A 19,225-nucleotide genomic window follows, 5' to 3' on the forward strand; every position below is an offset into this window, starting at 1 on the left:
GGTATAGCGATGAGGGGATGGATGCACGGATGATGCCATCGCGCCGGCACGCAATCCAGCCATCCTTCGTCGAATACATTCCTCCCCCGCGCTTTTCGGCGATAAGCTGGCATTTCACAGTTATGCATGTTTCATTTCTGCCGACGGCTGGATGCAGTGTTCCTATCGCCGAAAATCTAGACCGGGGGGTTCCGGGACCGCGATACACCGTTGCTTCGGCCGTTGAGGTGCCAATGAGGGCTTCCAGCGCAGAAATTACACCATGAAATTTGGTGATGCTGCGTTATATTGTCCTATCAGCGACTGAGTGTTTCGCACCATGGATTGCGGAATATTGCATAATGCGTGCGGGGGATGATGATCTTCCACAGGCCATCTATATAACAGTGTTGAATTGATGCTGAATACGAGCCCTACATGCATCAGGTTTCTCCTTTACTATTGTTCTTCAATCCACAGATGAACCATCGCAATGGCGCCCTCCATCTCTGATACTCCGGTCGTTGTTCCTCAGGTATCTGAGAAGAACCACCGTGAACCTCTCCAACTCAGCGGCGCTCTCGAAGGATTCGACTCCTTCGACGTGACCCCCGTCATCGGCCGGGAATTCCCAGCAGCCAGTCTTGCAGAATGGCTTCGCGCGCCAAACTCTGACGAGCTCATTCGCGATCTGGCCATCACTAGTGCGCCCCTCTCTATCTTCCCTTCTGGCCAAGGACGCTAACAATTATAGTCTCGCAACGCGGCGTTGTCTTCTTCCGCAAGCAAGACGGCCTCACTGACGAGCTTCAGAAGGAACTCGTCGACCGTCTGGGCAAGCTCACCGGCAAGCCCAGCACATCTGGCCTACACATCCATCCGATCAGCAACTCCGCGCGTGAGCACAGCACCTCTGACGACGAAATCAGCGTCATTAGCTCCGCACAGCGCCAGAAGCTCTACCAGGGCAAGAGCACCTTCGGCCGCAGCGGGCGCCATGAGTGGCACAGCGATATCACCTTTGAGCCAGTTCCCAGCGACTATGCTCTTCTGCGACTGACCGAGTTGCCTAAAGTCGGTGGAGGTAAGCTTTCCCTTTGTCTTAAAGTATGATACGTGCAGTAACCATGAAAACCAGACACTCTCTGGGCCTCCGGCTACGAAGCATACGACAAGCTCTCAAAGCCCTACCAAGCCTTCCTCGACACTCTAACCGCCACATACGCCCAACCCCGCTTCAACCAAGTCGCCGACCAAAACAACTTCTCCATCCACCCGGGCCCCCGTGGCGCGCCCGAAAACGTCGGCGAAGTCCTCGAAGCAATCCACCCCGTCGTCCGCACAAACCCCGTAACCGGGTGGAAGAGCATTTTCGCCGTCGGACACCACGTGCAAAAGGTCAACGACCTCTCCGAGGACGAGAGCAGACACCTGCTCAAGTGGTTTGTGAAACTCATTACGGAGAACCATGATCTACAGGTGCGGTATCGGTGGCAGAACCCGAACGATGTGGCGATCTGGGATAATCGCAGCGTGTATCATGCGGCGACGTTTGATTATGCGCATCTGGGGCCGCGGACGGGACATCGGGCCGTTGGGTTGGGGGAGAGGCCGTACTTTGATCCCAAGAGTAAGAGTCGGAGGGAGGCGTTGGAGTTGGAGGAGGCTTAGTCTGGTCAGCTCGTAACGAATTATGAAGATTCAGTCCGTTTGCCTTTGAACTCAGTGGACAGTTTGAGCAATCAGAATTTGACTAGAAATACCCAACAAGCATTTTCGAGTCTTCAGTGTTTGTCAATAACTGGGCCTGGAGTAGATACAGCCCTCCATCAGCCTCATTACGGCAGTATCGAATCAACAAACTCCTCGACCTTCTCCACCAGACCAGCAGTCCAACCAAGATGAGGCGAATGCCCGCACGGTGCACGATAGACCGTAAACTCATTACCAGCCTGGATCTGTAGCGATATCATGTACTCCTGATACTCCTTTGGCAGACTCTTGTCCTTCTCCAAAACTAGGTACGCACATGGTAGAGCAGAATACGCATCATTCGTAAGCTTGACCGTCATGATCGGTGATGCAGTCAGCGCCGCAGCCCAGGATACGGCCTGTTCTTGGGGTATATCATCAAAGAAGTGTCGGGGTGCGTCGACTGGTGTTCCGAGGCCGGCGAAGCCGTGTTTCTTGTACCAGTTAGCACTTGATCGTATAGATATTCAGCAACGAGCTATACATACATGAAATCGCATAAACGACGGCGTAACCAGCGATCCATCCTTTGGCTGGAAAAAGCTGCTAACCGACTCGCCTACAGGGACAAGGAACGCGCCAATGTAGAAGATCCCAACTATGCCGCCGGATTTTCCCTCTGCCCGACGAGTTTTCGCCTGCAACTCCGGTACGGCAGCCTGTGTCGCGACCCACCCCCCAGAGGAGTGTGCAACCAACAAGATGAGCTTGCCAGCCTCGTTAACTAGTTTGTCAACGACTTCGATCACCTGGTCAGCGTCCTCGGTGTCGCTCGGATAGCCACCTGGAGGAGGTTCGCGGTCAAAGTCGGGATTGTTGATATCGCCCACGTTGAGTTTGCTGAGGTCGCAGGTTGGTCGGTGTGGGCAATATGCGTCGATGCCAACAGCTTTTAGGGCTTCGATGAAGGGGCCATAGGGCGCGGGCGAGTGGTAGGAACCGTGGGAGATGACGACGGCGAGATTCTGGTGAAGGGCCATACTTGTGTTGATGGGCGTCGTGAGTATATGGAGCATTTGGGCGTGTTCGAATGTGTTTATATAGCTCTTGCTGTCATCTTCTTTGTTTACTTCAGCCTTGGCATGGTGCTGGAGCTGAAACAACGCGAGCTGACCAATAAATATGGTGCATTGGTGATCGGGCCCCCACCTCGCAAGGAGACATCTCGTCATCTCAGCGCAGCCTCAAGCTCCAGATTAACCTAAGCCTGATTTGGACTCCGATGGGAGTGATATCTTGAGCTCAGGTCTCCGCGGGTAGACGCATATATCCGCGGATTGGTCCGACTATGGCGCGACGACTAGGAGATGTGGCATCGACGATCCACAAGCTTTGAGCGGGGTTCAACTTCCGATTCTCTGCACGTATAGAGGTCGCGATACCCTCTGCTATATATTCAGGTTCATCCTCCACAAGATGCCCCTCACCGCACAAGAAGTCACGCTCGTCGAAACCGCTACTACCACAATCAACAGTATCCCCCTCTCTGAGGACTACAGCGTGGCCAGCACCGCCCTGTCCGCCGACGGCCGAGTCTTCTCTGGCGTCAACGTATACCACTTCACTGGCGGTCCCTGTGCCGAACTCGTGGTGCTCGGAATCGCAGCAGCAGCAGGAGCCACAAAGTTGACCCACATCGTCGCGGTCGGGAACGAGGGTCGTGGCATTTTGAGTCCCTGCGGTCGGTGCCGACAGGTTCTGATTGATCTCCAGCCGGAGATTCAGGTCATAATCGGACAAAGAGGTTCTGAAAGGGTGGTGCCCATCACAGAGCTGCTTCCTTCGTGGTACTCGACAGTGCAGTGAGACAGGTCCCGTGACCTGCGCACGTGATCGCTCTTCCGTCATCTTCGATTCTCCTCCAAACTTCGCCTTCGCACCTCATCCTCGCGCAATACAATGGAGATTTCTCGCCTGCTCATCGTCCTGGGAATCTATCTCGGTACCTTCCCTTACTTTTCCTATTTGCGCCGTCTCTAACAGCACTTAATCACAGCGTTCCGCTACTTCATCCGAGGCCGCAACTCCTCCGACCCCGCCGCTACAATGTCCCACGGAAAGGTTACCCAGGTTGACAAGTGAGTTTCGTCCAGATTGACATACACAACTGATCAAACTACTCACATATTCCTCATCCAGCCCCGTCATCTTCAAAGCCCTCGTCTCCTCCGGCCCCGTCGTCGTCGACTTCTTCGCTACCTGGTGCGGTCCCTGCAAGGCCGTCGCTCCTGTCGTCGGAAAGCTCAGCGAAACCTACCCCAACGTGCGATTCATCCAGGTTGATGTGGACAAGGCTCGCTCGATAGCGCAAGAACACGAGATCAGGGCTATGCCCACTTTTGTGCTCTACAAGGACGGCAAGCAGCTGGACAAGCGGGTTGTTGGCGGGAACATGAAGGAATTGGAGGAGGGGATCAAGAATATCGCGGCTTGAGGGGATACCAAGGTTCAAAGACGGATCTCAAATTAGCAAACAGGCATCCAGCGCATTCCAGCGATACGCAAATCCGAGCATAGCAGACGACTTATATTGCGCGTTTACTGATTACACGTTGTTCTCAACTGTAGAATCAGCATGTTCCTAGCCACCAATCCACGGAAGGCTCACCGTCAATGAGTCTGCACCTCGGCTACAGTAACATGTTGCTCAGCGTTAGATTCGCACCACAGGCGTGGTCTTGGCTCCAAGGTGCCCAGGACTGTTTCATCCTTATCCCACATACCCCATGCAATCGGTCCCCCAACTCTTTCGCGTCTGAACGAGCAGAAGACAGGCAGATTGGCTGTCACTCGTCCTCAAAATCAACGTAGGACAGCGTGGCATACCTCGTGTATTCATGAGGGATCTCCCATTTGACCACCCACAATATATATTCCCGAACTCCACCAACGCTTACATGTACCTAACCATAGATCGGCATTGTTTTGCAGTCTATCGATGGTAGCTTTTCTCCTTGAGGTGAATCGAAGGGCTTTATTATCCGTTGCCTATTTATATAAACGCGAAAATATACCTAGTAAGAGCCACCGTCGTCTACTCTACGAGTACTTCTCTGGTACGGAGTACGGACAGCTACGGAGCCCAACAAAACGAAAAATAAGACCATAAAACCATTTGATATTCTTTGATATTCTGATAGACTTCACACCTGCTGTCCAATAAGCAATCGAAAATGAAAAAGCCGTACTTACTGATTGATCCAAATCCCAACCTCTCTCCCTCGAAACTCCCTCTAATCCAAATCCATCTCCATCTCCTCAACATCCGAATCCGACCCCGAGTCAGTCATCGCCGCATCCCCATCAAGATCCCACTCAGGCGCCGCATCCGGTATCTCAATATCAACATCAATAGCATTGATGTCAAGCCACTCCATCATCTCAGGGAGGGCATCGGCCAAATCCATATCCGTATCGATCTCCGTTCCCGCGCCGTCGCCGCCGTTCAACTGAACGTTCAGCTCCTGGACCGACGTGCCCATTTGCTGAAGCGCCTGGTCGAATTTGGCAATCCAGGCGCGCAGGACGTCGCGGTCGGGGGTGGATCGGATGGAGGCGAGGCCCACTGGCTTTGATGATGTAGGGTTAGTATGAGTATTCTGCTGCGCCTGGTTCTCGGCTGATAACCACATGGGGATGTGGTTTGTCAAGTCGAGTGGGATCGGGGTTTGCGTGCCGCTTCCTGGGTGGCTGCAGATGTAATAGTTACTGCAGTTGGTGATTTGCGGCAGGGATTGGCTGTGCAGGCCACAGGAGGTGGTGAGTTGGCCGTACATATTGGGTGCTCTTTTGTGTTAGATTAGACGGTGAGGGCGAGCTGTCGAGGCAGGTGTGGGATCCAGAGGTGGTCGTGTATGAAGCGAGAAGGGATATGTTTCGAGGGACGTACTGAGGTTTATATAGATAGAATGTCCTTTGTCCTCGAAGTTGTTTCATTGTATAAAGGGATGTTGGTGGTTTATTGTTTTGACTTATCCTGTGTACTCTTTGTAGGCTTATCGAGGTGACAATGGGGTTCATCTCTTGATATAAGAGCTTTTCATTGAGATAAAGCCGTATTGACTCGTTCATGTTACAGACGCAACGGGCTTCTAATGATGAGGCTGAGTAGAAGACCCTGACCATGGAAACCATGAGTCTGCCCTTTGTATTGCGTATAGCGGAGACATGGACAGAGACTTTTATGATATAAAGCTTCTCGGGGAACAATGTGTTTCAAGGAAAAACAAGGATAGGGCCCATGTACTTAGTGTATGTCTCTGATTTCGGATTGCCCGCTTACCGTAGGTATAGAGCCATTCAAGACTCTGGTATAAATCAGGTTCAAGTGGTCCCGTCTCGCCGCTCTTGCAGGTCAACTAAAAGTCGGTGCCTTATACAACCAAGGTGACTAGCAGACAGACCAGACACGGATTAATAGTCAGTTGGTGCAAGCGCGCGCTTTATAGGAATTAAGTTACTGGAAATATACATGTGGTACGAAGCAGGTAAGTTCAATCCCGTAAATTACTATTCTGTTTCATTATATAGAAACTAAAAACTCGAAAGCAACAAAGATTAATGATGAATGAAGCTGATCTTACAGAGAAGCTAGTGTTTCTTCTTCCTCACCTGAACGTTGGGCCTTTGCCACGGGTCCGGGTTGAGAGTCCGTCTCGTAGGCTCTTTGGGTTCAGCATGAGGATGAGTCTCTGCCCACCACTTCAAGCGGTGCAAAGAGGGATGACCAGCATTAGGATGCTGCATTGCTTTCTTGTCAACCCATTTGGGGAGAATCTGGCTCACCATCATCGATTCGATTTCTCCGCCAGGACTAATCGTAAAGGGGATATCAGCTAGGATAGAGACCTGACGTACCTTGCTATGAACCTTGGAATACTCTGCTTGCAACCCCGCATCGATAGCATCCTCGAATGAAGGCAATGTGAAGTAGCCCTTATTGGGCTTGAAAGCTTTGGCGAATTTAGCGCCTGGGGTTGTCAAGTCAAGCCATGATCCTGGCCCATCAGTGCCGTTTGGTAATCTCTCGACGGCACCATACACAGGCATATCTTCACAGTTGAACATCTTGGCCACTCGCCCGTGGAAGTACTCGACCACCTCGCGAGCTTTGTATGGTGTGCCCAAGAACTCGAATGTAAGGATGACAGGGTAACTGCCTTTTGGACAGACCAGGTAACCTGACTTTACGTCGCGTGAAACCCCTCCATACTGGAGTCTGCACTCATCGCACAGACTAGACAGACTAGAGCATTTGTCAGGGGTTGGTTGGGTCCGCTGAGGGGGCGCAAAAGACGGGTCCGGAGAAGGTTCGGTGAGTGTGTATGGTACAAGCTGGTCTGAAGACATGTTGACGGTGTTTTGATTGTTTTCAGCAGCACTGGTTGAGAAGAATGAAAATTGATCAGTAGTCGACAATAGTCAATGTTTGGTGAAGCTGTTGTTGATGTTCCAGTCAGACAGGGATCTAAACACCTCTATATAGGACATTGTAACAAAGAAGAGGCCATTTCAATGAGAATCAAAGAGATCTTTGCAAGTATAATGGCCCTTTTCCCCAGTTTCAGGATGGCATTGATTCTTGGGCGCATCATTGTTGCGTTTGATGTAGTCGTCCTTGTTCACTTTGTACTGTAAGGATGCCTTACTAACGCGAGACCAGTTGCAAGCAGGTTTGCTGCACATTCTTTGTAGCCCTATACCATGGATATTGTCCTCTTTGAAGTTCATTGTATACTTCATGTTCCCGGCTAGAAGCGGAAGGGCGGGCTCAATCTCGGATCGTATTGTTTGCTCCGAAGCCTCTTCACTCGTCTTCAAGGCTCTTCAGCAGTCCAAAGTCTCGCTCCATTGACTGCCCGCGTCTGGAGCCGTCACCCCGAGCCACTTTCCCGACAAAAGGTAATCTTCGTCAATATGGCACGGCATAGCCACGCATCCAGTCGGAGACTCGGGAAAGGAAGCATGGTAGACTGTAGAGCCGGTACAGACAATTGGGACGGCCAGGGCACGGTCGTCAATATAGATCAGTCAGCTGCCTATTGATAATTGTAAGTTAAAGACTTCAAAGGCTCAAAGTCGTTGTGAAGCCAATACTTCGTACCAAACAACCTCAAATCTTTGTGTGGGATGCGGAGTAAAAACAGCACCAGCCACGTCGAAGCCACAGTTGTAAATGACGCCATTTCCACGGAGCATTATTGGTCCGCACCCGGCCGATTCGCGGTCGTGAAAGACGACTCTTTCACCGGGCGATTGGAAATCAAGTTCGTCCGCGGAGCTCTGAAATACGGGGTCGCCAGCCTGGAGGACTGTTGATTGTCAACTTTGACGCTCTCTGTTCTCTCGCCTGTCCTTCAACATGAGCCTGCTGCAAGGGGCAGCTCGATCTCTTCCCCGGTCACTGAGGGCCGCGGGTAGACAACAGTACCGAATTCTCCGATTCCCGCCCATTTCGAGATCGCTTTCCTCGACACCGTCGTCTCCGAACTCCTCAAATCCCGCCCTCTCCTTCCCTTGCCTCGATGCACAAGACGCTAAATCCGCCCGTCTTTCTGCCAGATCGCTTCAATCTGGCCCCGAACCCTCTTATACTACCGGCCACCATGAACGATTCCACAGCGACGAGCCACTGCTCCTCGACTGGGGCGGCGTTCTTCCACAATTCGACGTCGCATACGAAACATGGGGTGAATTGAACGCGGACCGGACTAACGCGATTCTACTGCAAACAGGACTGTCAGCGTCGAGTCATGCACATAGTACAAAGGCCAACCCGAAGCCAGGGTGGTGGGAGAAATTCATTGGGCCTGGAAAGCCTTTGGATACGGATAAATACTTTGTGATCTGCACAAATGTTATCGGAGGATGCTATGGGAGCACGGGTCCATCGTCTATTGACCTCGATGGGAAACACTTCGCCACTCGTTTCCCGATCTTGACAATCGAAGACATGGTGCGCGCTCAGTTCCGCCTGTTGGATCATCTCAAGATCTCGATACTGTCAGCTGCTGTCGGCTCGAGTATGGGTGGCATGCAAAGCCTGGCAGCCGGAGTTCTCTTCCCGGAGCGAGTTGGCAAGATTGTTTCAATCAGTGGATGTGCTCGCAGCCACCCTTATAGCATTGCCATGCGGCATACCCAACGACAGGTTCTCATGATGGACCCCAACTGGGCCCGGGGATACTACTACGACTCCATCCCGCCTCACTCCGGCATGAAGCTCGCTCGAGAGATTGCGACCGTGACATATCGCAGTGGCCCTGAATGGGAGAAGCGGTTTGGACGGAAGCGTGCGGACCCGAGCAAGCAGCCTGCTCTGTGCCCTGACTTTTTGATCGAGACATACCTTGACCACGCTGGCGAGAAGTTCTGCCTAGAGTACGACCCAAACAGTCTTTTATACATCTCTAAGGCAATGGACCTGTTCGACCTCGGCCTCTCCCACCAACTGGCTATGAAGGAACAACGGGCAAAGTACCAGGCCAAGATAACCAGCGGCGGCGGTGGGCAGGAAGCCAACAATACCTCGTGCAGCCTCACCCTTCCGGACCAGCCCTACCAAGAGCAGCCGTCGGCAGAAACCCCTGCAACACCACATTCGGAGACAGATACAGAGAAGATAGAACTCGAATCGCCTCCGAAAGACCTGGTTGCTGGTCTTGCACCTCTGAAAGACCACCAAGTATTGGTCATCGGTGTTGCGAGTGACATTCTCTTCCCTGCATGGCAGCAACGCGAGATTGCACAGACTTTAGTGCAGGCAGGAAACACAAAGGTCGAACATATAGAGCTCGGAGAGGACTTGTCTCTCTTTGGGCACGACACGTTCTTGCTTGATCTGAAGAACATTGGTGGCGCGGTGCAAAAATTCCTTAATTAGCATGTATATATAGAGCGAATTCAATTTAACCCATCTCCACACGTACCGAGCCTGACGGTGATTCAGCAACCTGTATGCTTCGTCATGGCCAGACAGTCGGACAGTCGCCGATCGAACCAATAGCCGATGCGGGGAGGTCGGTCTTTGGCGGCAATTGAAACATCCTCTCCTGGACTGTTATATATAACTTGTGCCCCTCCTCAACCCCTCCATCCAAGCAACTCACAAAATTCCAACAGAAACAATGCCAGACTCGTCCGTTCCCTCACTCTTCTCTCTCGCCGGCAAGACTGCCCTCGTCACGGGCGGGACCCGCGGCATTGGCGCCGCAATGGCGATTGCACTCGCTGAAGCGGGGGCCGACATCATTCTCGTCCAGGTACGCTCGCTACGCCTCCAATCAAAGGAATAAGATGCTGACATCGAACTTTCAGCGCGACAACTCAAACACCACAACCGCAGACTACATCACAGCAAACCTAAACCGTAAAGCGACCATCCACGTCGCCGAACTCTCCGACCGCGCCAGCGTTAAAGCCATCATCCCCACACTCACCTCCCAAGGCCACCACCCGACAATCCTCCTCAACTGCGCAGGCATCCAACGCCGACACCCCTCGGAGAAATTCCCTGACGAGGACTGGGACGAAGTCATCAACGTCAACCTCACCTCGGTCTTTACTCTCTGCCGCGAATTCGGCGCCTACCTCCTCTCCCTCGACGCCGACCGTTTCACGCCCGGGCAAAAGAAGGGGAGCATCATCAATGTTGCGTCGCTGCTGTCGTACCAGGGTGGAATTACGGTGCCCGCCTATGCGGCGAGCAAGGGCGGGATCGCGCAGTTGACCAAGGCATTGAGTAATGAGTGGGTGTCTAAGGGAATCAATGTCAATGCGATTGCGCCGGGGTATATTGACACGGATATGAATGTGGCTTTGATCAACGATAGCAATCGCAATGCGGGGATCATGGCGCGAATTCCGGCGGGGAGGTGGGGGAAACCCGAGGATTTCAAGGGCCCCGTGGTGTTTCTGGCGAGCGAGGCCAGCTCGTATGTGAGTGGGGAGTTGGTTACTGTTGATGGGGGCTGGATGGGGCGGTGATGCCTGGTGATACGTTGTACTATGAATATTGTTAGCACTATAGAAACAATCGGATATTCTCCAGAATCTCAAAATATTCAGTTCAAGGTGTCGTATCTTGTGATGTGTGGAATGTTGTGGATGGCAATTCGGTGTGTTAATCGGCCGAGACGACACGACCGAAACAGTCGGGTGGCCGGATAATTCATGACTTCCCCGCTGATACCGCCTGTTGCGTAAATTGCCTTCAGTTTTCCCCGGACAACTTTGACTAAGGCCCTTCGCTGCGCCTCCGATTCGCTGTGCTTTATCCCGAGGTCCCTGAACGCAGCTCTTATAACTTGCCAGCCAGTCGTTTTTAATCGTTTTCGCTCGCTTCCTCTCTGCTTCTCCTCATCTCCCATCAGACATCTCTCGAAAATGGCAAACGGCAAATTAACCGGCGCGGATGTCGCCTCGCACAACTCCAAGGACTCTTGCTGGGTCATCGTTCATGGAAAGGCCTATGATGTGACTGAATTCCTGCCAGGTATTTTGTCGTCGGGCTCCATCGCATCAATGCATCGAATACTGACGGTTTAGAACACCCTGGTGGACAGAAGATCATTCTCAAGTACGCCGGCAAAGATGCGACCGAGGAATTCGACCCCATCCACCCTCCAGACACACTCGACAAGTACCTCGATTCGTCAAAACACCTAGGCGAAGTCGACATGGCAACCGTCGAGCAAGAGGAAAAGGCACACGATCCCGAAGAAAGCGCCCGACAGGAACGAATTGATCGCATGCCTCCTCTGGCTGCGTGCTACAACCTGCTGGACTTTGAGACGGTCGCGCGAAGCGTAATGAAGAAGACCGCCTGGGCTTATTATTCCAGTGGTGCCGATGATGAGATTGTACGTGCTTCTGCCGCAGAGAATTGTTGCTGATTGCTAATAATCTTTTCACCAACAGACTATGCGTGAAAACCACTCTGCCTTCCACAAGATCTGGTTCCGACCGCGGGTTTTGGTCGACGTTGAGAAAGTCGATTTCTCTACGACAATGCTCGGTTCCAAGTGCTCGATTCCCTTTTACGTGACTGCGACAGCTCTTGGAAAGTTGGGACATCACGAAGGTGAAGTTGTGCTGACACGCGCCGCACACGACCATGATGTCATTCAGATGATCCCCACCCTGGCCTCGTGCTCGTTCGATGAGATTGTCGATGCGCGCAAGGGTGACCAGGTGCAATGGCTGCAGCTGTATGTCAACAAGGACCGCGCAATCACCAAGCGTATTATTGAGCACGCCGAGGCGCGCGGCTGCAAGGGTCTCTTCATTACCGTCGACGCTCCTCAGCTCGGCCGCCGTGAAAAGGACATGCGATCAAAGTTCTCTGACGTTGGCTCCAGCGTGCAGTCGCAGGGAGGCGACTCGGTCGATCGCTCCCAGGGTGCTGCGCGAGCCATCTCCTCGTTCATCGACCCTTCGCTCTCATGGAAGGACATTCCCTGGTTCCAGTCTGTCACCAAGATGCCCATTGTCCTCAAAGGAGTTCAGTGCGTCGAGGACGTCCTCCGCGCCGCCGAAGCCGGCGTGCAGGGTGTTGTTCTCTCCAACCACGGTGGTCGTCAGCTCGACACTGCGCCATCAGGCATTGAAGTCCTGGCGCAGGTCATGCCCATCCTGCGTGAGCGCGGCTGGGAGAACAAGCTCGAAATCTTCATCGATGGCGGTGTCCGTCGCGCCACCGATATTCTGAAGGCGCTGTGCCTGGGTGCCAAGGGTGTGGGTATCGGCCGGCCCTTCTTGTACGCCATGTCCGCGTACGGCCAAGCTGGTGTGGACCGGGCCATGCAGCTTCTGAAGGACGAACTTGAGATGAACATGCGACTAATTGGCGCCACCAAGGTGGAGGACCTGAGCCCAAGCCTGGTTGACGTGCGCGGCCTCGTAGGCGGCCACAGCGCCCCGGTCCCGGCAGATACCCTGAGTCTGGGCGCCTACGACCCTCTCGCAGCTCCTCGCTTTAGCGAGAAGGCTAAGCTATAGTTCGACGAAGGTGTTACCTCGATGCACCGTCGCCGATCACAATTTTACGGCTAGATTTTGTACATAATACCCCAGCTAGATTAAACGCATATATGTTTGTATTTCGTTTTCGACCGTTTGGAGCAATTTGTCACATCGCCACGCGTATCTTGGAAGTAAAACGGACATTTTGCAGATTTTTCACGGCCACCATAGCTGCACTTCGAGAGGTTCAAGGTAAGTCGCTTGTACCGGTCACTTGCCTCGTTCGGCTCACTGACTCGCTGGACAGTTGGAGAAGCAAGTCGGCGCCCTGAGTCTTTCAACGGCCGTCTTATTATTTAATCAAATGTACCGTGGATTTTGATTGACAATTATTGAAAATTATGGTGGAAAGCATTGCCATTGGCTGAAAAGTGGTACTGGCCTTTGATCCTAAACATACCGAACCACGGTTCACACATCAATTTTTGTCCTCTTACAGACCCGCCGAGAGGGCGTCGTTTCATCTTTTCTTTACGGTGCTTGCTTTGTGCGATGGCTTGATTGACGCTGACGTGCGAGATGCCAGGAATACCAAGTGCTCGACACTTCCAATAATAGGCGGTGTCTTTATCAGACGTCGAAGAGCACTGCCCTGTCTCTTTCATGCTGACATTATCGCATTTGAAGTAGGACGGAAACTTTGCCAACGCAGCAAGACCCACTGGACTGGTTTCTCGAACGTGTGGACACGCAAATCCGTCGCTCGCTTGGTGGGAGAGATGCCTCAAAATTGGACCGAAAGATGGGAGTTCTCAGTCCACACTTTGAGCACTTGGCTCGGTTGTGAGACCGCACATTCTGTAGTGGATCTCTCAGTGCTCTGTCGAGTCCCTGCTACTCGATGATGTGGCAATACATAGAATTCTGAACTGATCCAGCGCACCGCACAACACGGCGACATCCATCAACCAGCTGTCCAACGATGGATATCCCCCATCAGGCCCAAACTCGGCTGTCTGTCCCACATGGCGCTGCCGGCTGACGCCAGCATTGCATTGAAGAGGCGCAAATCGAATGAGCCAGGGGTCTAGATTCAGGTACAGCATCCACTGCTGCGAATCACAGTCATTGGAAAGATTCTGGTGGATCTGCGCTTCAGATTCGCCCAGCCAATGGCACTGCTTTTGGATGTTCCACCACGGCTGTTGTTTGTCTGTTGTCTCCTTTCACGATGGACTTTCCCCATCAGTTCCCTGTCGAGCCAGGCCACGGCACTTACGCACGCCTTGCCCAGAATCTGCATTGTAACCCAAGGACGGTCTCGATCGTCGCCGTGGTCGAGGCCCTTGTGGATTATGGATGCCATGACAGCAGCATGGAGCGACGATGGCAACCCCCAGCTACTTATACCGGGGGTACCCCTCGGTCTGATCTCGATCTCTTCTTCTTTCGTGCAACCCATCTCTCCTTGACACTCTTTTCTACTTGGTTGTTATCCAACGACCTGACATTCCTTTTTCAAACTTGACTTCACTACCAGTTACCTAGAGTAACTCTTCAGACTCTTCAGTCACTTCTTCATTACACTACCATACCTACTGCTCTACGCAACGCCACACTCCTTCAAACAAACAAAATGTACTTCACCAAGTCCCTCCTGCTGCTGGCAGCCTTGACCTCTACCACCCTCGCTCGCGTAGAAGGCCACGAGAGACGCCAGGCCACCTCGACTACTTCCTCCCCCTCCACCTCATCCTCCTCCTCAGGAACCTTCTCCACATCCGGCTTCGGCCAAAAGACCGACAGCTCCGGCAGCGGCATAACCTACAAAGGCAACGTCGGCAACCCCTGGGGCAGCAACATCATCGAGGTCTCGGAATCCGACGCCGAATCCTACAAATACGTCGCCAAGATCAGCGGCCAAAACACCGAGCCGTGGATCGTCACCTTCTTCAACAAGTACGGCCCCTCGGGCAACATGGACGGCTGGTTCGGGAACTCCGCGTTGACACTCACCCTCAACGCCGGCGAAACCAAGTACGTCGCCTTTGACGAGGACACCAACGGCGGCTGGGCTGCTGCCCAGGGCACGAATATCCCGCTGGACGGCAGCGGCGGGTATGCGTCGACCTGGGGCGAGTTCGACGTCGGGAGTACCGGCAATAACGGCTGGTCGGGCTTTGATGTGTCTGCGATTGTGCCGCAGAATGCGGGGCTTACCGTCCAGGGCATGAAGATCTGTGAGGAGACCAGTGGGGTCTGCTCGAGTATCACGCCTGATGCTGCGGTCGTTGATAATGCGTATACCAAGGCGGAGACGGATGTTGGGGGCATTGGAGGGAATATTTCCGAGGATCGCAGGATTGTTCTCGATGTTACGATTGATTATCAGGGTTGAATCTTGATTGGAAAGTGAAAAGTTCTGTTGATCAAAACTTGAAAACTTGACGCGTTATGATTTTATAGACTATATGAAAGATATGTTGTTTGGTTTCATGTTGTTGCAAGTACCTCGGTGGGCATACTACCCTTCGAGATGATTTCGTCTCAAGTTAGTTTATATAGAAAACAAAACAAATCCTTACAGTACCTTCAAGTGTCTTCCATCTCTGCCAAAACTGTAGGCAAATATCCGCACAATTCATGGACACAACGATACGTAAAATGTTGGCCAAATAGCGTGATAACCCCTAGGGATACATACAGGATAACATAACATTCAATAGATATCTAAGCTATATTTATCGACTCTCTTGACCCGCAATCACAACTTCGCCTTCCCATCAACCTTGACCAACGCCCCATCCTCCCGAACCCCATAATGCTCCCCCTCACGCCATCCCAACCAGCTCTGCAGCGTCTCTTTCCCCCCAGTCCCCGGCGTAAGAATGCCCCCCGTCCACCCGCCATCCTCCGCCTTGATCGGCTTCGCCGGCGTCTCCGACAAATGCACAATAGGCCTCTGCTCGAATCCACTCTCCTGCAACTCACCCTGCTCAAGCACAGGGGTCGCACACGCATCCGTCCCATCAAAGACCGCCTCCCACTCGGCCCTCGTCTTCTCCTTGAACCGCCTCGTAAACGCCTCGCGGAGGGCAGGCCAGTTGTCGCGGTCGTCGCGGTCAGGGAGCTCGCCCTTTGCGAAGCCCAGCCCCTTGATCAGCGCAGCGTAGAACTGCGGCTCGAGCGCGCCGACGGAGAAATACTTGCCCGCATCCTTGGTCTCGTAGGTATCGTAGAACGGACTCCCGCCGTCGAGCATGTTCGTCCCGCGCGGCCCGCTCCATAGCGGAGTCTGTAGGTTTAGTCGGGGCATGGAGGCGAGGAACGCCGAGCCGTCGACCATGTTGGCTTCGACGACTTGCCCGCGGCCCGTGGTTGTCCGCGCGAAGAGCGCGAGCAGGATCCCCAGGAAACAGACCGCGCCGCCGCCCGCAAAGTCGCCGAGGATGTTCCCCGGCGCGTGTGGTCGTTCGCCTGCACGGCCCAGCATGGAGAGGACGCCCGAAACTGCGATGTAGTTTATATCATGGCCGGCCATGTCCTTGTACTTTCCGTCGCGGCGGAAGCCCGTCATGCGGGCGACGATGAGGCGCGGGTTGTGTTTCTGGAGGACGGAGACGGGGTCGAGCCCGAGGCGCTCGAGGACGCCGGGGCGGAAGGGGTCGATGAGGATGTCGGCGTTGGCGAGGAGGTCGAGGAGGAGGGCGTGCGAGGCCTTGTCGCGGAGGTCGATGTTGATGGAGGTTTTGCCGCGGGTGAGCTGGTCAGCGCTGAAGGATTTGGGGCGGTCGATGCGCAGGACGGAGGCGCCGTAGTCTGCTAGGAGGAGTCCGGCGAAGGGGCCTGTTCATGTTCGTTCTTAGAGATGGTCAGATTGTTGTCGTGTGCGGGGAGACAAACCGGGAGCTAGACCGGCCAGCTCGACGACGCGGACGCCCGTTAAGGGCAGTTGGGCGGGCATTGCGCGTGGATGAGGGCTCTGTGATATCAATCAATGTCTCGAGAGCCTGTTCACAACCTCAGAACATGCGGATAGACCCTGAACTGGGGTATAAATGGGGCGTTGTTGTTCTCCGCAGCCGAGGTCCGGCTACGAGCGGGGACCCGAGCTTCAGGATGCAGGCCGTCGGCCGTCTGCCAGGTGGTGGCTTTGGCCTGGGCTATCACGTGGCATTCGAATCTGGGAGCCTTTGATGCAGTTGTAGACTTTGTGTATTCATCAAGAGGATGTTGTTGCTGATTGAGCAGATTGTTGACGAGGAAAAAAGCCGGGCAGCTGGGGACCACTAAAAGGAGAGGGGGCGTAGACACCTGAGGCATCAACTCGTCACCTACTTCGAGGTACGATGGGAGCATGTTTTTTTTTTTTTTAGAACTAGATGCCAAAGGGAGTGCGTATCACTGATACTTCTACAGTGGCAAATGAATAGTACATGTCAAATAATTGAGCTCATACAATAAAGACAAAATAGTATGTAGTAGTTATAAGTGGTGAACCGGTGACTACTATGAGGGTAAGGCTCTTCTCGCAAGGGTATGTATGGAGGAGACGCATTGGCCTTTCCTTATGGATTGCCTCAGAGCGCTCATAAGTGTGCCAGGTTTCCTCTAGGTGGTGTGCTAGGAGAAGCAAACATTGAACATAAAGCCCTATGAATTGCTATGATGTCCAGGTTAATCTACAGCGTGATTGCCCTAAAGCTGTCCCCGAAGTATTTGTGCGTGACAGCATTTGTATAATTTTCAAAATTCGGTCCAGAATTTCAATCACAGTCTAACCAGGCTCTCAAAGAGAAAGATAAAATCTGATCCCATAGTATAACATGTCTATATTCTAATATATTCACGGATGAACTTGAACACACACCTTGTACAAAATAAAGCCATAAGGGATTTAAGCATCTCGATGCTGGATAGACAGGTTGAGATTGAAGCAGGCTACTATGAGTGCGTTTTTACCGGCCTAGCGGGTTTGTTCTTCGGAGTTTCTAAGGATCTTTTGACGATACAATTTGAGAATCGGGGCGGCTACATGGCTCTTTATATACCTTGTAGGTAGGACCTCTGGGACAATATCAGCTTCAAAAGAGGCACCGACATGCTAGCCCTTACGTCGAAGAATATAGTGACCAGTGGGAGTATAGAAGTCTTGATAGCTTATGATCATGCGAAGTGCAAATACCAAGCCGACAAAACAGGCAGCCAAGTAGGCTGTGCCTTCTCTCTCCAGTTCAACTCTACATACGTACTGCGCAAGCCTCATCCATGAGTACATGGTACTGTACCAATAATTACAGACCAGCCAGTTTGACGTCCTCCGACCCTAGTTTACCCACGCTATATGCCCCGTTCCAACTCACTCACCTACTCCTCAACGATATCAACCTTATCCTTGTCTGTCAAATGTCAGCTGTCAGCCCGCATACACCAAAGACGGCAGAAGAGCACTCATAACTCACAGAACGCAATATAGTCCTTGATGTTCTTGGCTGCATCGTACGGCTCCTTGTAGTACCACGCGGCATTCTCGAGTGTTTTGCCTGTTCCACTATCAGTCTGCACTCTTGATGCGTGGCAGATCAATTGCCCAGTAGGGTACTATACCATCGACCTTGATGCTCCAGTACGAAGCGTACCCCTTCCAGGAACAAAAGGTGGACAGGTCCGAGTGTTCAAGAAAGCTGGGGTCCTTGATAGCGGAAGGGGGGAACTTGGCATGGATTAGCAACGGTGGTCTAGGAAGAGTTGATTTGGAAGTGTGGCTTGCATACGTAGATGTTCCCCTCGACCGTCTCCCAGTTGTCCGTCTCGGCGACGACGTGGTCACCTACTTTTGCGAGGGCACGAGGCATGGTTTCAGATTGGTTCCGTTCTTTGGGATCGGGAATAGTACGCTGGGCAACTAGATTGGTTTCTTTTTGTTGTACTGCTGTTAATCCTCATGATTGAGAGACTTGTATATATACTCGCTCTCCAAACGGCGTCGTGAACTGCTCAACCAAGATGAGTTCGTGATTGCGGGGTCCCGACCGGGGGGTGAGGTGAGCCAGCTACCGTAGCCAAGGAAGACCGGGATTGGGCAAGTGCAAGGACAGGGATACGTGACTTGGAGGCTTGATTGCGCCAGCCGCAAGCTAAACCGCCGACGGGCCTCTGAACTCCGATCTGGGTCGGAATTTGGAGGGTCGATGGCGCAGGAGAACGTCCTCCGCAACCCTCCGATGCAAAGCTCCGATGTGGCGCCTGTCCAAAAGCAGACTGCTCAGACGAGGCCACTAGCGCTTGACGCGGTCTGGATTTTGATAAACGACGAGGAGCAGGACAAAAGAGGAAGACTGGAACGAGATGGTGACTGTTGAGATTTGGGCTCTGCGAACCGCGACCGAACACCAAGAACGCCTCTGAATTGCGTGCTGGAGTTGAGTGTTGGGAAGATGGTTGACGGGCTCGTGTCTGGATCTACATAAGGAGCTCGATGGGTCATAGAGGATGTTATCAACTATAACCGCATCACCATGGGCGAGATAAT

General features: G+C 52.8%; 12 protein-coding genes across 12 annotated transcripts; 7 read left to right on the forward strand and 5 right to left on the reverse strand.

Annotated features, from left to right (window-relative positions):
- The first annotated feature begins 321 nt into the window (after positions 1 to 321).
- BJX68DRAFT_276850 (TauD/TfdA dioxygenase family protein) lies at positions 322 to 2,167 on the forward strand. The gene is made up of 3 exons (XM_071048203.1): positions 322 to 683; positions 734 to 1,063; positions 1,118 to 2,167. The coding sequence occupies exons 1-3, from the start codon at positions 473 to 475 to the stop codon at positions 1,648 to 1,650; spliced, it is 1,074 nt and encodes a 357-aa protein (XP_070904526.1). The 5' UTR covers positions 322 to 472; the 3' UTR covers positions 1,651 to 2,167.
- BJX68DRAFT_262017 (alpha/beta hydrolase) lies at positions 1,818 to 2,711 on the reverse strand (the record flags this gene model as incomplete). The annotated part of the gene is made up of 2 exons (XM_071044336.1): positions 1,818 to 2,165; positions 2,220 to 2,711. The coding sequence occupies 2 exons, from the start codon at positions 2,709 to 2,711 to the stop codon at positions 1,818 to 1,820; spliced, it is 840 nt and encodes a 279-aa protein (XP_070904527.1).
- Positions 2,712 to 3,147: 436 nt separating this feature from the next.
- BJX68DRAFT_262018 (cytidine deaminase family protein) lies at positions 3,148 to 3,537 on the forward strand (the record flags this gene model as incomplete). Its single annotated transcript, XM_071044337.1, has 1 exon — positions 3,148 to 3,537. The coding sequence occupies one exon, from the start codon at positions 3,148 to 3,150 to the stop codon at positions 3,535 to 3,537; it is 390 nt and encodes a 129-aa protein (XP_070904528.1).
- On the forward strand, positions 3,515 to 4,255 carry BJX68DRAFT_117094 (thioredoxin family protein). The gene is made up of 3 exons (XM_071036038.1): positions 3,515 to 3,673; positions 3,728 to 3,809; positions 3,871 to 4,255. The coding sequence occupies exons 1-3, from the start codon at positions 3,631 to 3,633 to the stop codon at positions 4,163 to 4,165; spliced, it is 420 nt and encodes a 139-aa protein (XP_070904529.1). The 5' UTR covers positions 3,515 to 3,630; the 3' UTR covers positions 4,166 to 4,255.
- A 709-nt stretch (positions 4,256 to 4,964) lies between these two features.
- Positions 4,965 to 5,507, reverse strand: BJX68DRAFT_262020 (uncharacterized protein; the record flags this gene model as incomplete). The annotated part of the gene is made up of 1 exon (XM_071044338.1): positions 4,965 to 5,507. One exon carries the CDS (start codon positions 5,505 to 5,507, stop codon positions 4,965 to 4,967), a length of 543 nt encoding a protein of 180 aa, XP_070904530.1.
- Positions 5,508 to 6,321: 814 nt separating this feature from the next.
- On the reverse strand, positions 6,322 to 7,080 carry BJX68DRAFT_262021 (uncharacterized protein; the record flags this gene model as incomplete). Its single annotated transcript, XM_071044339.1, has 1 exon — positions 6,322 to 7,080. The coding sequence occupies one exon, from the start codon at positions 7,078 to 7,080 to the stop codon at positions 6,322 to 6,324; it is 759 nt and encodes a 252-aa protein (XP_070904531.1).
- A 916-nt stretch (positions 7,081 to 7,996) lies between these two features.
- BJX68DRAFT_226555 (homoserine O-acetyltransferase family protein) lies at positions 7,997 to 9,653 on the forward strand. Its single transcript, XM_071038524.1, has one exon. The coding sequence runs from the start codon at positions 8,093 to 8,095 to the stop codon at positions 9,611 to 9,613; it is 1,521 nt and encodes a 506-aa protein (XP_070904532.1). The 5' UTR covers positions 7,997 to 8,092; the 3' UTR covers positions 9,614 to 9,653.
- Position 9,654: 1 nt separating this feature from the next.
- BJX68DRAFT_226557 (putative 2-deoxy-D-gluconate 3-dehydrogenase) lies at positions 9,655 to 10,818 on the forward strand. The gene is made up of 2 exons (XM_071038525.1): positions 9,655 to 9,992; positions 10,048 to 10,818. Exons 1-2 carry the CDS (start codon positions 9,858 to 9,860, stop codon positions 10,714 to 10,716), a joined length of 804 nt encoding a protein of 267 aa, XP_070904533.1. The 5' UTR covers positions 9,655 to 9,857; the 3' UTR covers positions 10,717 to 10,818.
- A 124-nt stretch (positions 10,819 to 10,942) lies between these two features.
- BJX68DRAFT_226559 (L-lactate dehydrogenase (cytochrome)) lies at positions 10,943 to 12,842 on the forward strand. The gene is made up of 3 exons (XM_071038526.1): positions 10,943 to 11,224; positions 11,278 to 11,591; positions 11,650 to 12,842. Exons 1-3 carry the CDS (start codon positions 11,116 to 11,118, stop codon positions 12,727 to 12,729), a joined length of 1,503 nt encoding a protein of 500 aa, XP_070904534.1. The 5' UTR covers positions 10,943 to 11,115; the 3' UTR covers positions 12,730 to 12,842.
- Positions 12,843 to 14,152: 1,310 nt separating this feature from the next.
- On the forward strand, positions 14,153 to 15,290 carry BJX68DRAFT_226561 (putative allergen). The gene has a single exon (XM_071038527.1). It carries the CDS (start codon positions 14,330 to 14,332, stop codon positions 15,089 to 15,091), a length of 762 nt encoding a protein of 253 aa, XP_070904535.1. The 5' UTR covers positions 14,153 to 14,329; the 3' UTR covers positions 15,092 to 15,290.
- A 167-nt stretch (positions 15,291 to 15,457) lies between these two features.
- On the reverse strand, positions 15,458 to 16,944 carry BJX68DRAFT_276852 (CaiB/BaiF CoA transferase family protein; the record flags this gene model as incomplete). The annotated part of the gene is made up of 2 exons (XM_071048204.1): positions 16,597 to 16,944; positions 15,458 to 16,539 (listed from the first exon to the last, which is right to left on the reverse strand). Exons 1-2 carry the CDS (start codon positions 16,655 to 16,657, stop codon positions 15,458 to 15,460), a joined length of 1,143 nt encoding a protein of 380 aa, XP_070904536.1. The 5' UTR covers positions 16,658 to 16,944.
- Positions 16,945 to 17,997: 1,053 nt separating this feature from the next.
- On the reverse strand, positions 17,998 to 18,983 carry BJX68DRAFT_226564 (DUF427 domain-containing protein). Its single transcript, XM_071038528.1, has 4 exons — positions 18,468 to 18,983; positions 18,301 to 18,406; positions 18,156 to 18,236; positions 17,998 to 18,092 (listed from the first exon to the last, which is right to left on the reverse strand). Exons 1-4 carry the CDS (start codon positions 18,546 to 18,548, stop codon positions 18,061 to 18,063), a joined length of 300 nt encoding a protein of 99 aa, XP_070904537.1. The 5' UTR covers positions 18,549 to 18,983; the 3' UTR covers positions 17,998 to 18,060.
- Positions 18,984 to 19,225: the final 242 nt, after the last annotated feature.

Source organism: Aspergillus pseudodeflectus (genome assembly GCF_044049435.1).
Source record: "Aspergillus pseudodeflectus strain CBS 756.74 chromosome Unknown BJX68scaffold_3, whole genome shotgun sequence".
Classification (NCBI taxonomy): domain Eukaryota; kingdom Fungi; phylum Ascomycota; class Eurotiomycetes; order Eurotiales; family Aspergillaceae; genus Aspergillus; species Aspergillus pseudodeflectus.

What these genes read in the sequence shown, in the direction of transcription:
- BJX68DRAFT_226557 (XM_071038525.1), top strand. Translation starts at nt 9,858, where the DNA reads ATGCCAGACTCGTCCGTTCCCTCACTCTTCTCTCTCGCCGGCAAGACT. An exon ending in CCGACATCATTCTCGTCCAG is followed by an intron (nt 9,993 to 10,047) that starts GTACGCTCGCTA and finishes TCGAACTTTCAG; the next exon opens with CGCGACAACTCAAACACCAC.
- BJX68DRAFT_226555 (XM_071038524.1), top strand. Translation starts at nt 8,093, where the DNA reads ATGAGCCTGCTGCAAGGGGCAGCTCGATCTCTTCCCCGGTCACTGAGG.
- BJX68DRAFT_117094 (XM_071036038.1), top strand. Translation starts at nt 3,631, where the DNA reads ATGGAGATTTCTCGCCTGCTCATCGTCCTGGGAATCTATCTCG. An exon ending in CGTCCTGGGAATCTATCTCG is followed by an intron (nt 3,674 to 3,727) that starts GTACCTTCCCTT and finishes ACTTAATCACAG; the next exon opens with CGTTCCGCTACTTCATCCGA. An exon ending in AAGGTTACCCAGGTTGACAA is followed by an intron (nt 3,810 to 3,870) that starts GTGAGTTTCGTC and finishes TTCCTCATCCAG; the next exon opens with CCCCGTCATCTTCAAAGCCC.
- BJX68DRAFT_226564 (XM_071038528.1), bottom strand. Translation starts at nt 18,548, where the DNA reads ATGCCTCGTGCCCTCGCAAAAGTAGGTGACCACGTCGTCGCCGAGACG. An exon ending in CTGGAGCATCAAGGTCGATG is followed by an intron (nt 18,237 to 18,300) that starts GTATAGTACCCT and finishes ATAGTGGAACAG; the next exon opens with GCAAAACACTCGAGAATGCC. An exon ending in CAAGGACTATATTGCGTTCT is followed by an intron (nt 18,093 to 18,155) that starts GTGAGTTATGAG and finishes GACATTTGACAG; the next exon opens with ACAAGGATAAGGTTGATATC.
- BJX68DRAFT_276850 (XM_071048203.1), top strand. Translation starts at nt 473, where the DNA reads ATGGCGCCCTCCATCTCTGATACTCCGGTCGTTGTTCCTCAGGTATCT. An exon ending in TCGCGATCTGGCCATCACTA is followed by an intron (nt 684 to 733) that starts GTGCGCCCCTCT and finishes TAACAATTATAG; the next exon opens with TCTCGCAACGCGGCGTTGTC. An exon ending in GTTGCCTAAAGTCGGTGGAG is followed by an intron (nt 1,064 to 1,117) that starts GTAAGCTTTCCC and finishes CATGAAAACCAG; the next exon opens with ACACTCTCTGGGCCTCCGGC.
- BJX68DRAFT_226561 (XM_071038527.1), top strand. Translation starts at nt 14,330, where the DNA reads ATGTACTTCACCAAGTCCCTCCTGCTGCTGGCAGCCTTGACCTCTACC.
- BJX68DRAFT_226559 (XM_071038526.1), top strand. Translation starts at nt 11,116, where the DNA reads ATGGCAAACGGCAAATTAACCGGCGCGGATGTCGCCTCGCACAACTCC. An exon ending in TGTGACTGAATTCCTGCCAG is followed by an intron (nt 11,225 to 11,277) that starts GTATTTTGTCGT and finishes CTGACGGTTTAG; the next exon opens with AACACCCTGGTGGACAGAAG. An exon ending in GTGGTGCCGATGATGAGATT is followed by an intron (nt 11,592 to 11,649) that starts GTACGTGCTTCT and finishes TTTCACCAACAG; the next exon opens with ACTATGCGTGAAAACCACTC.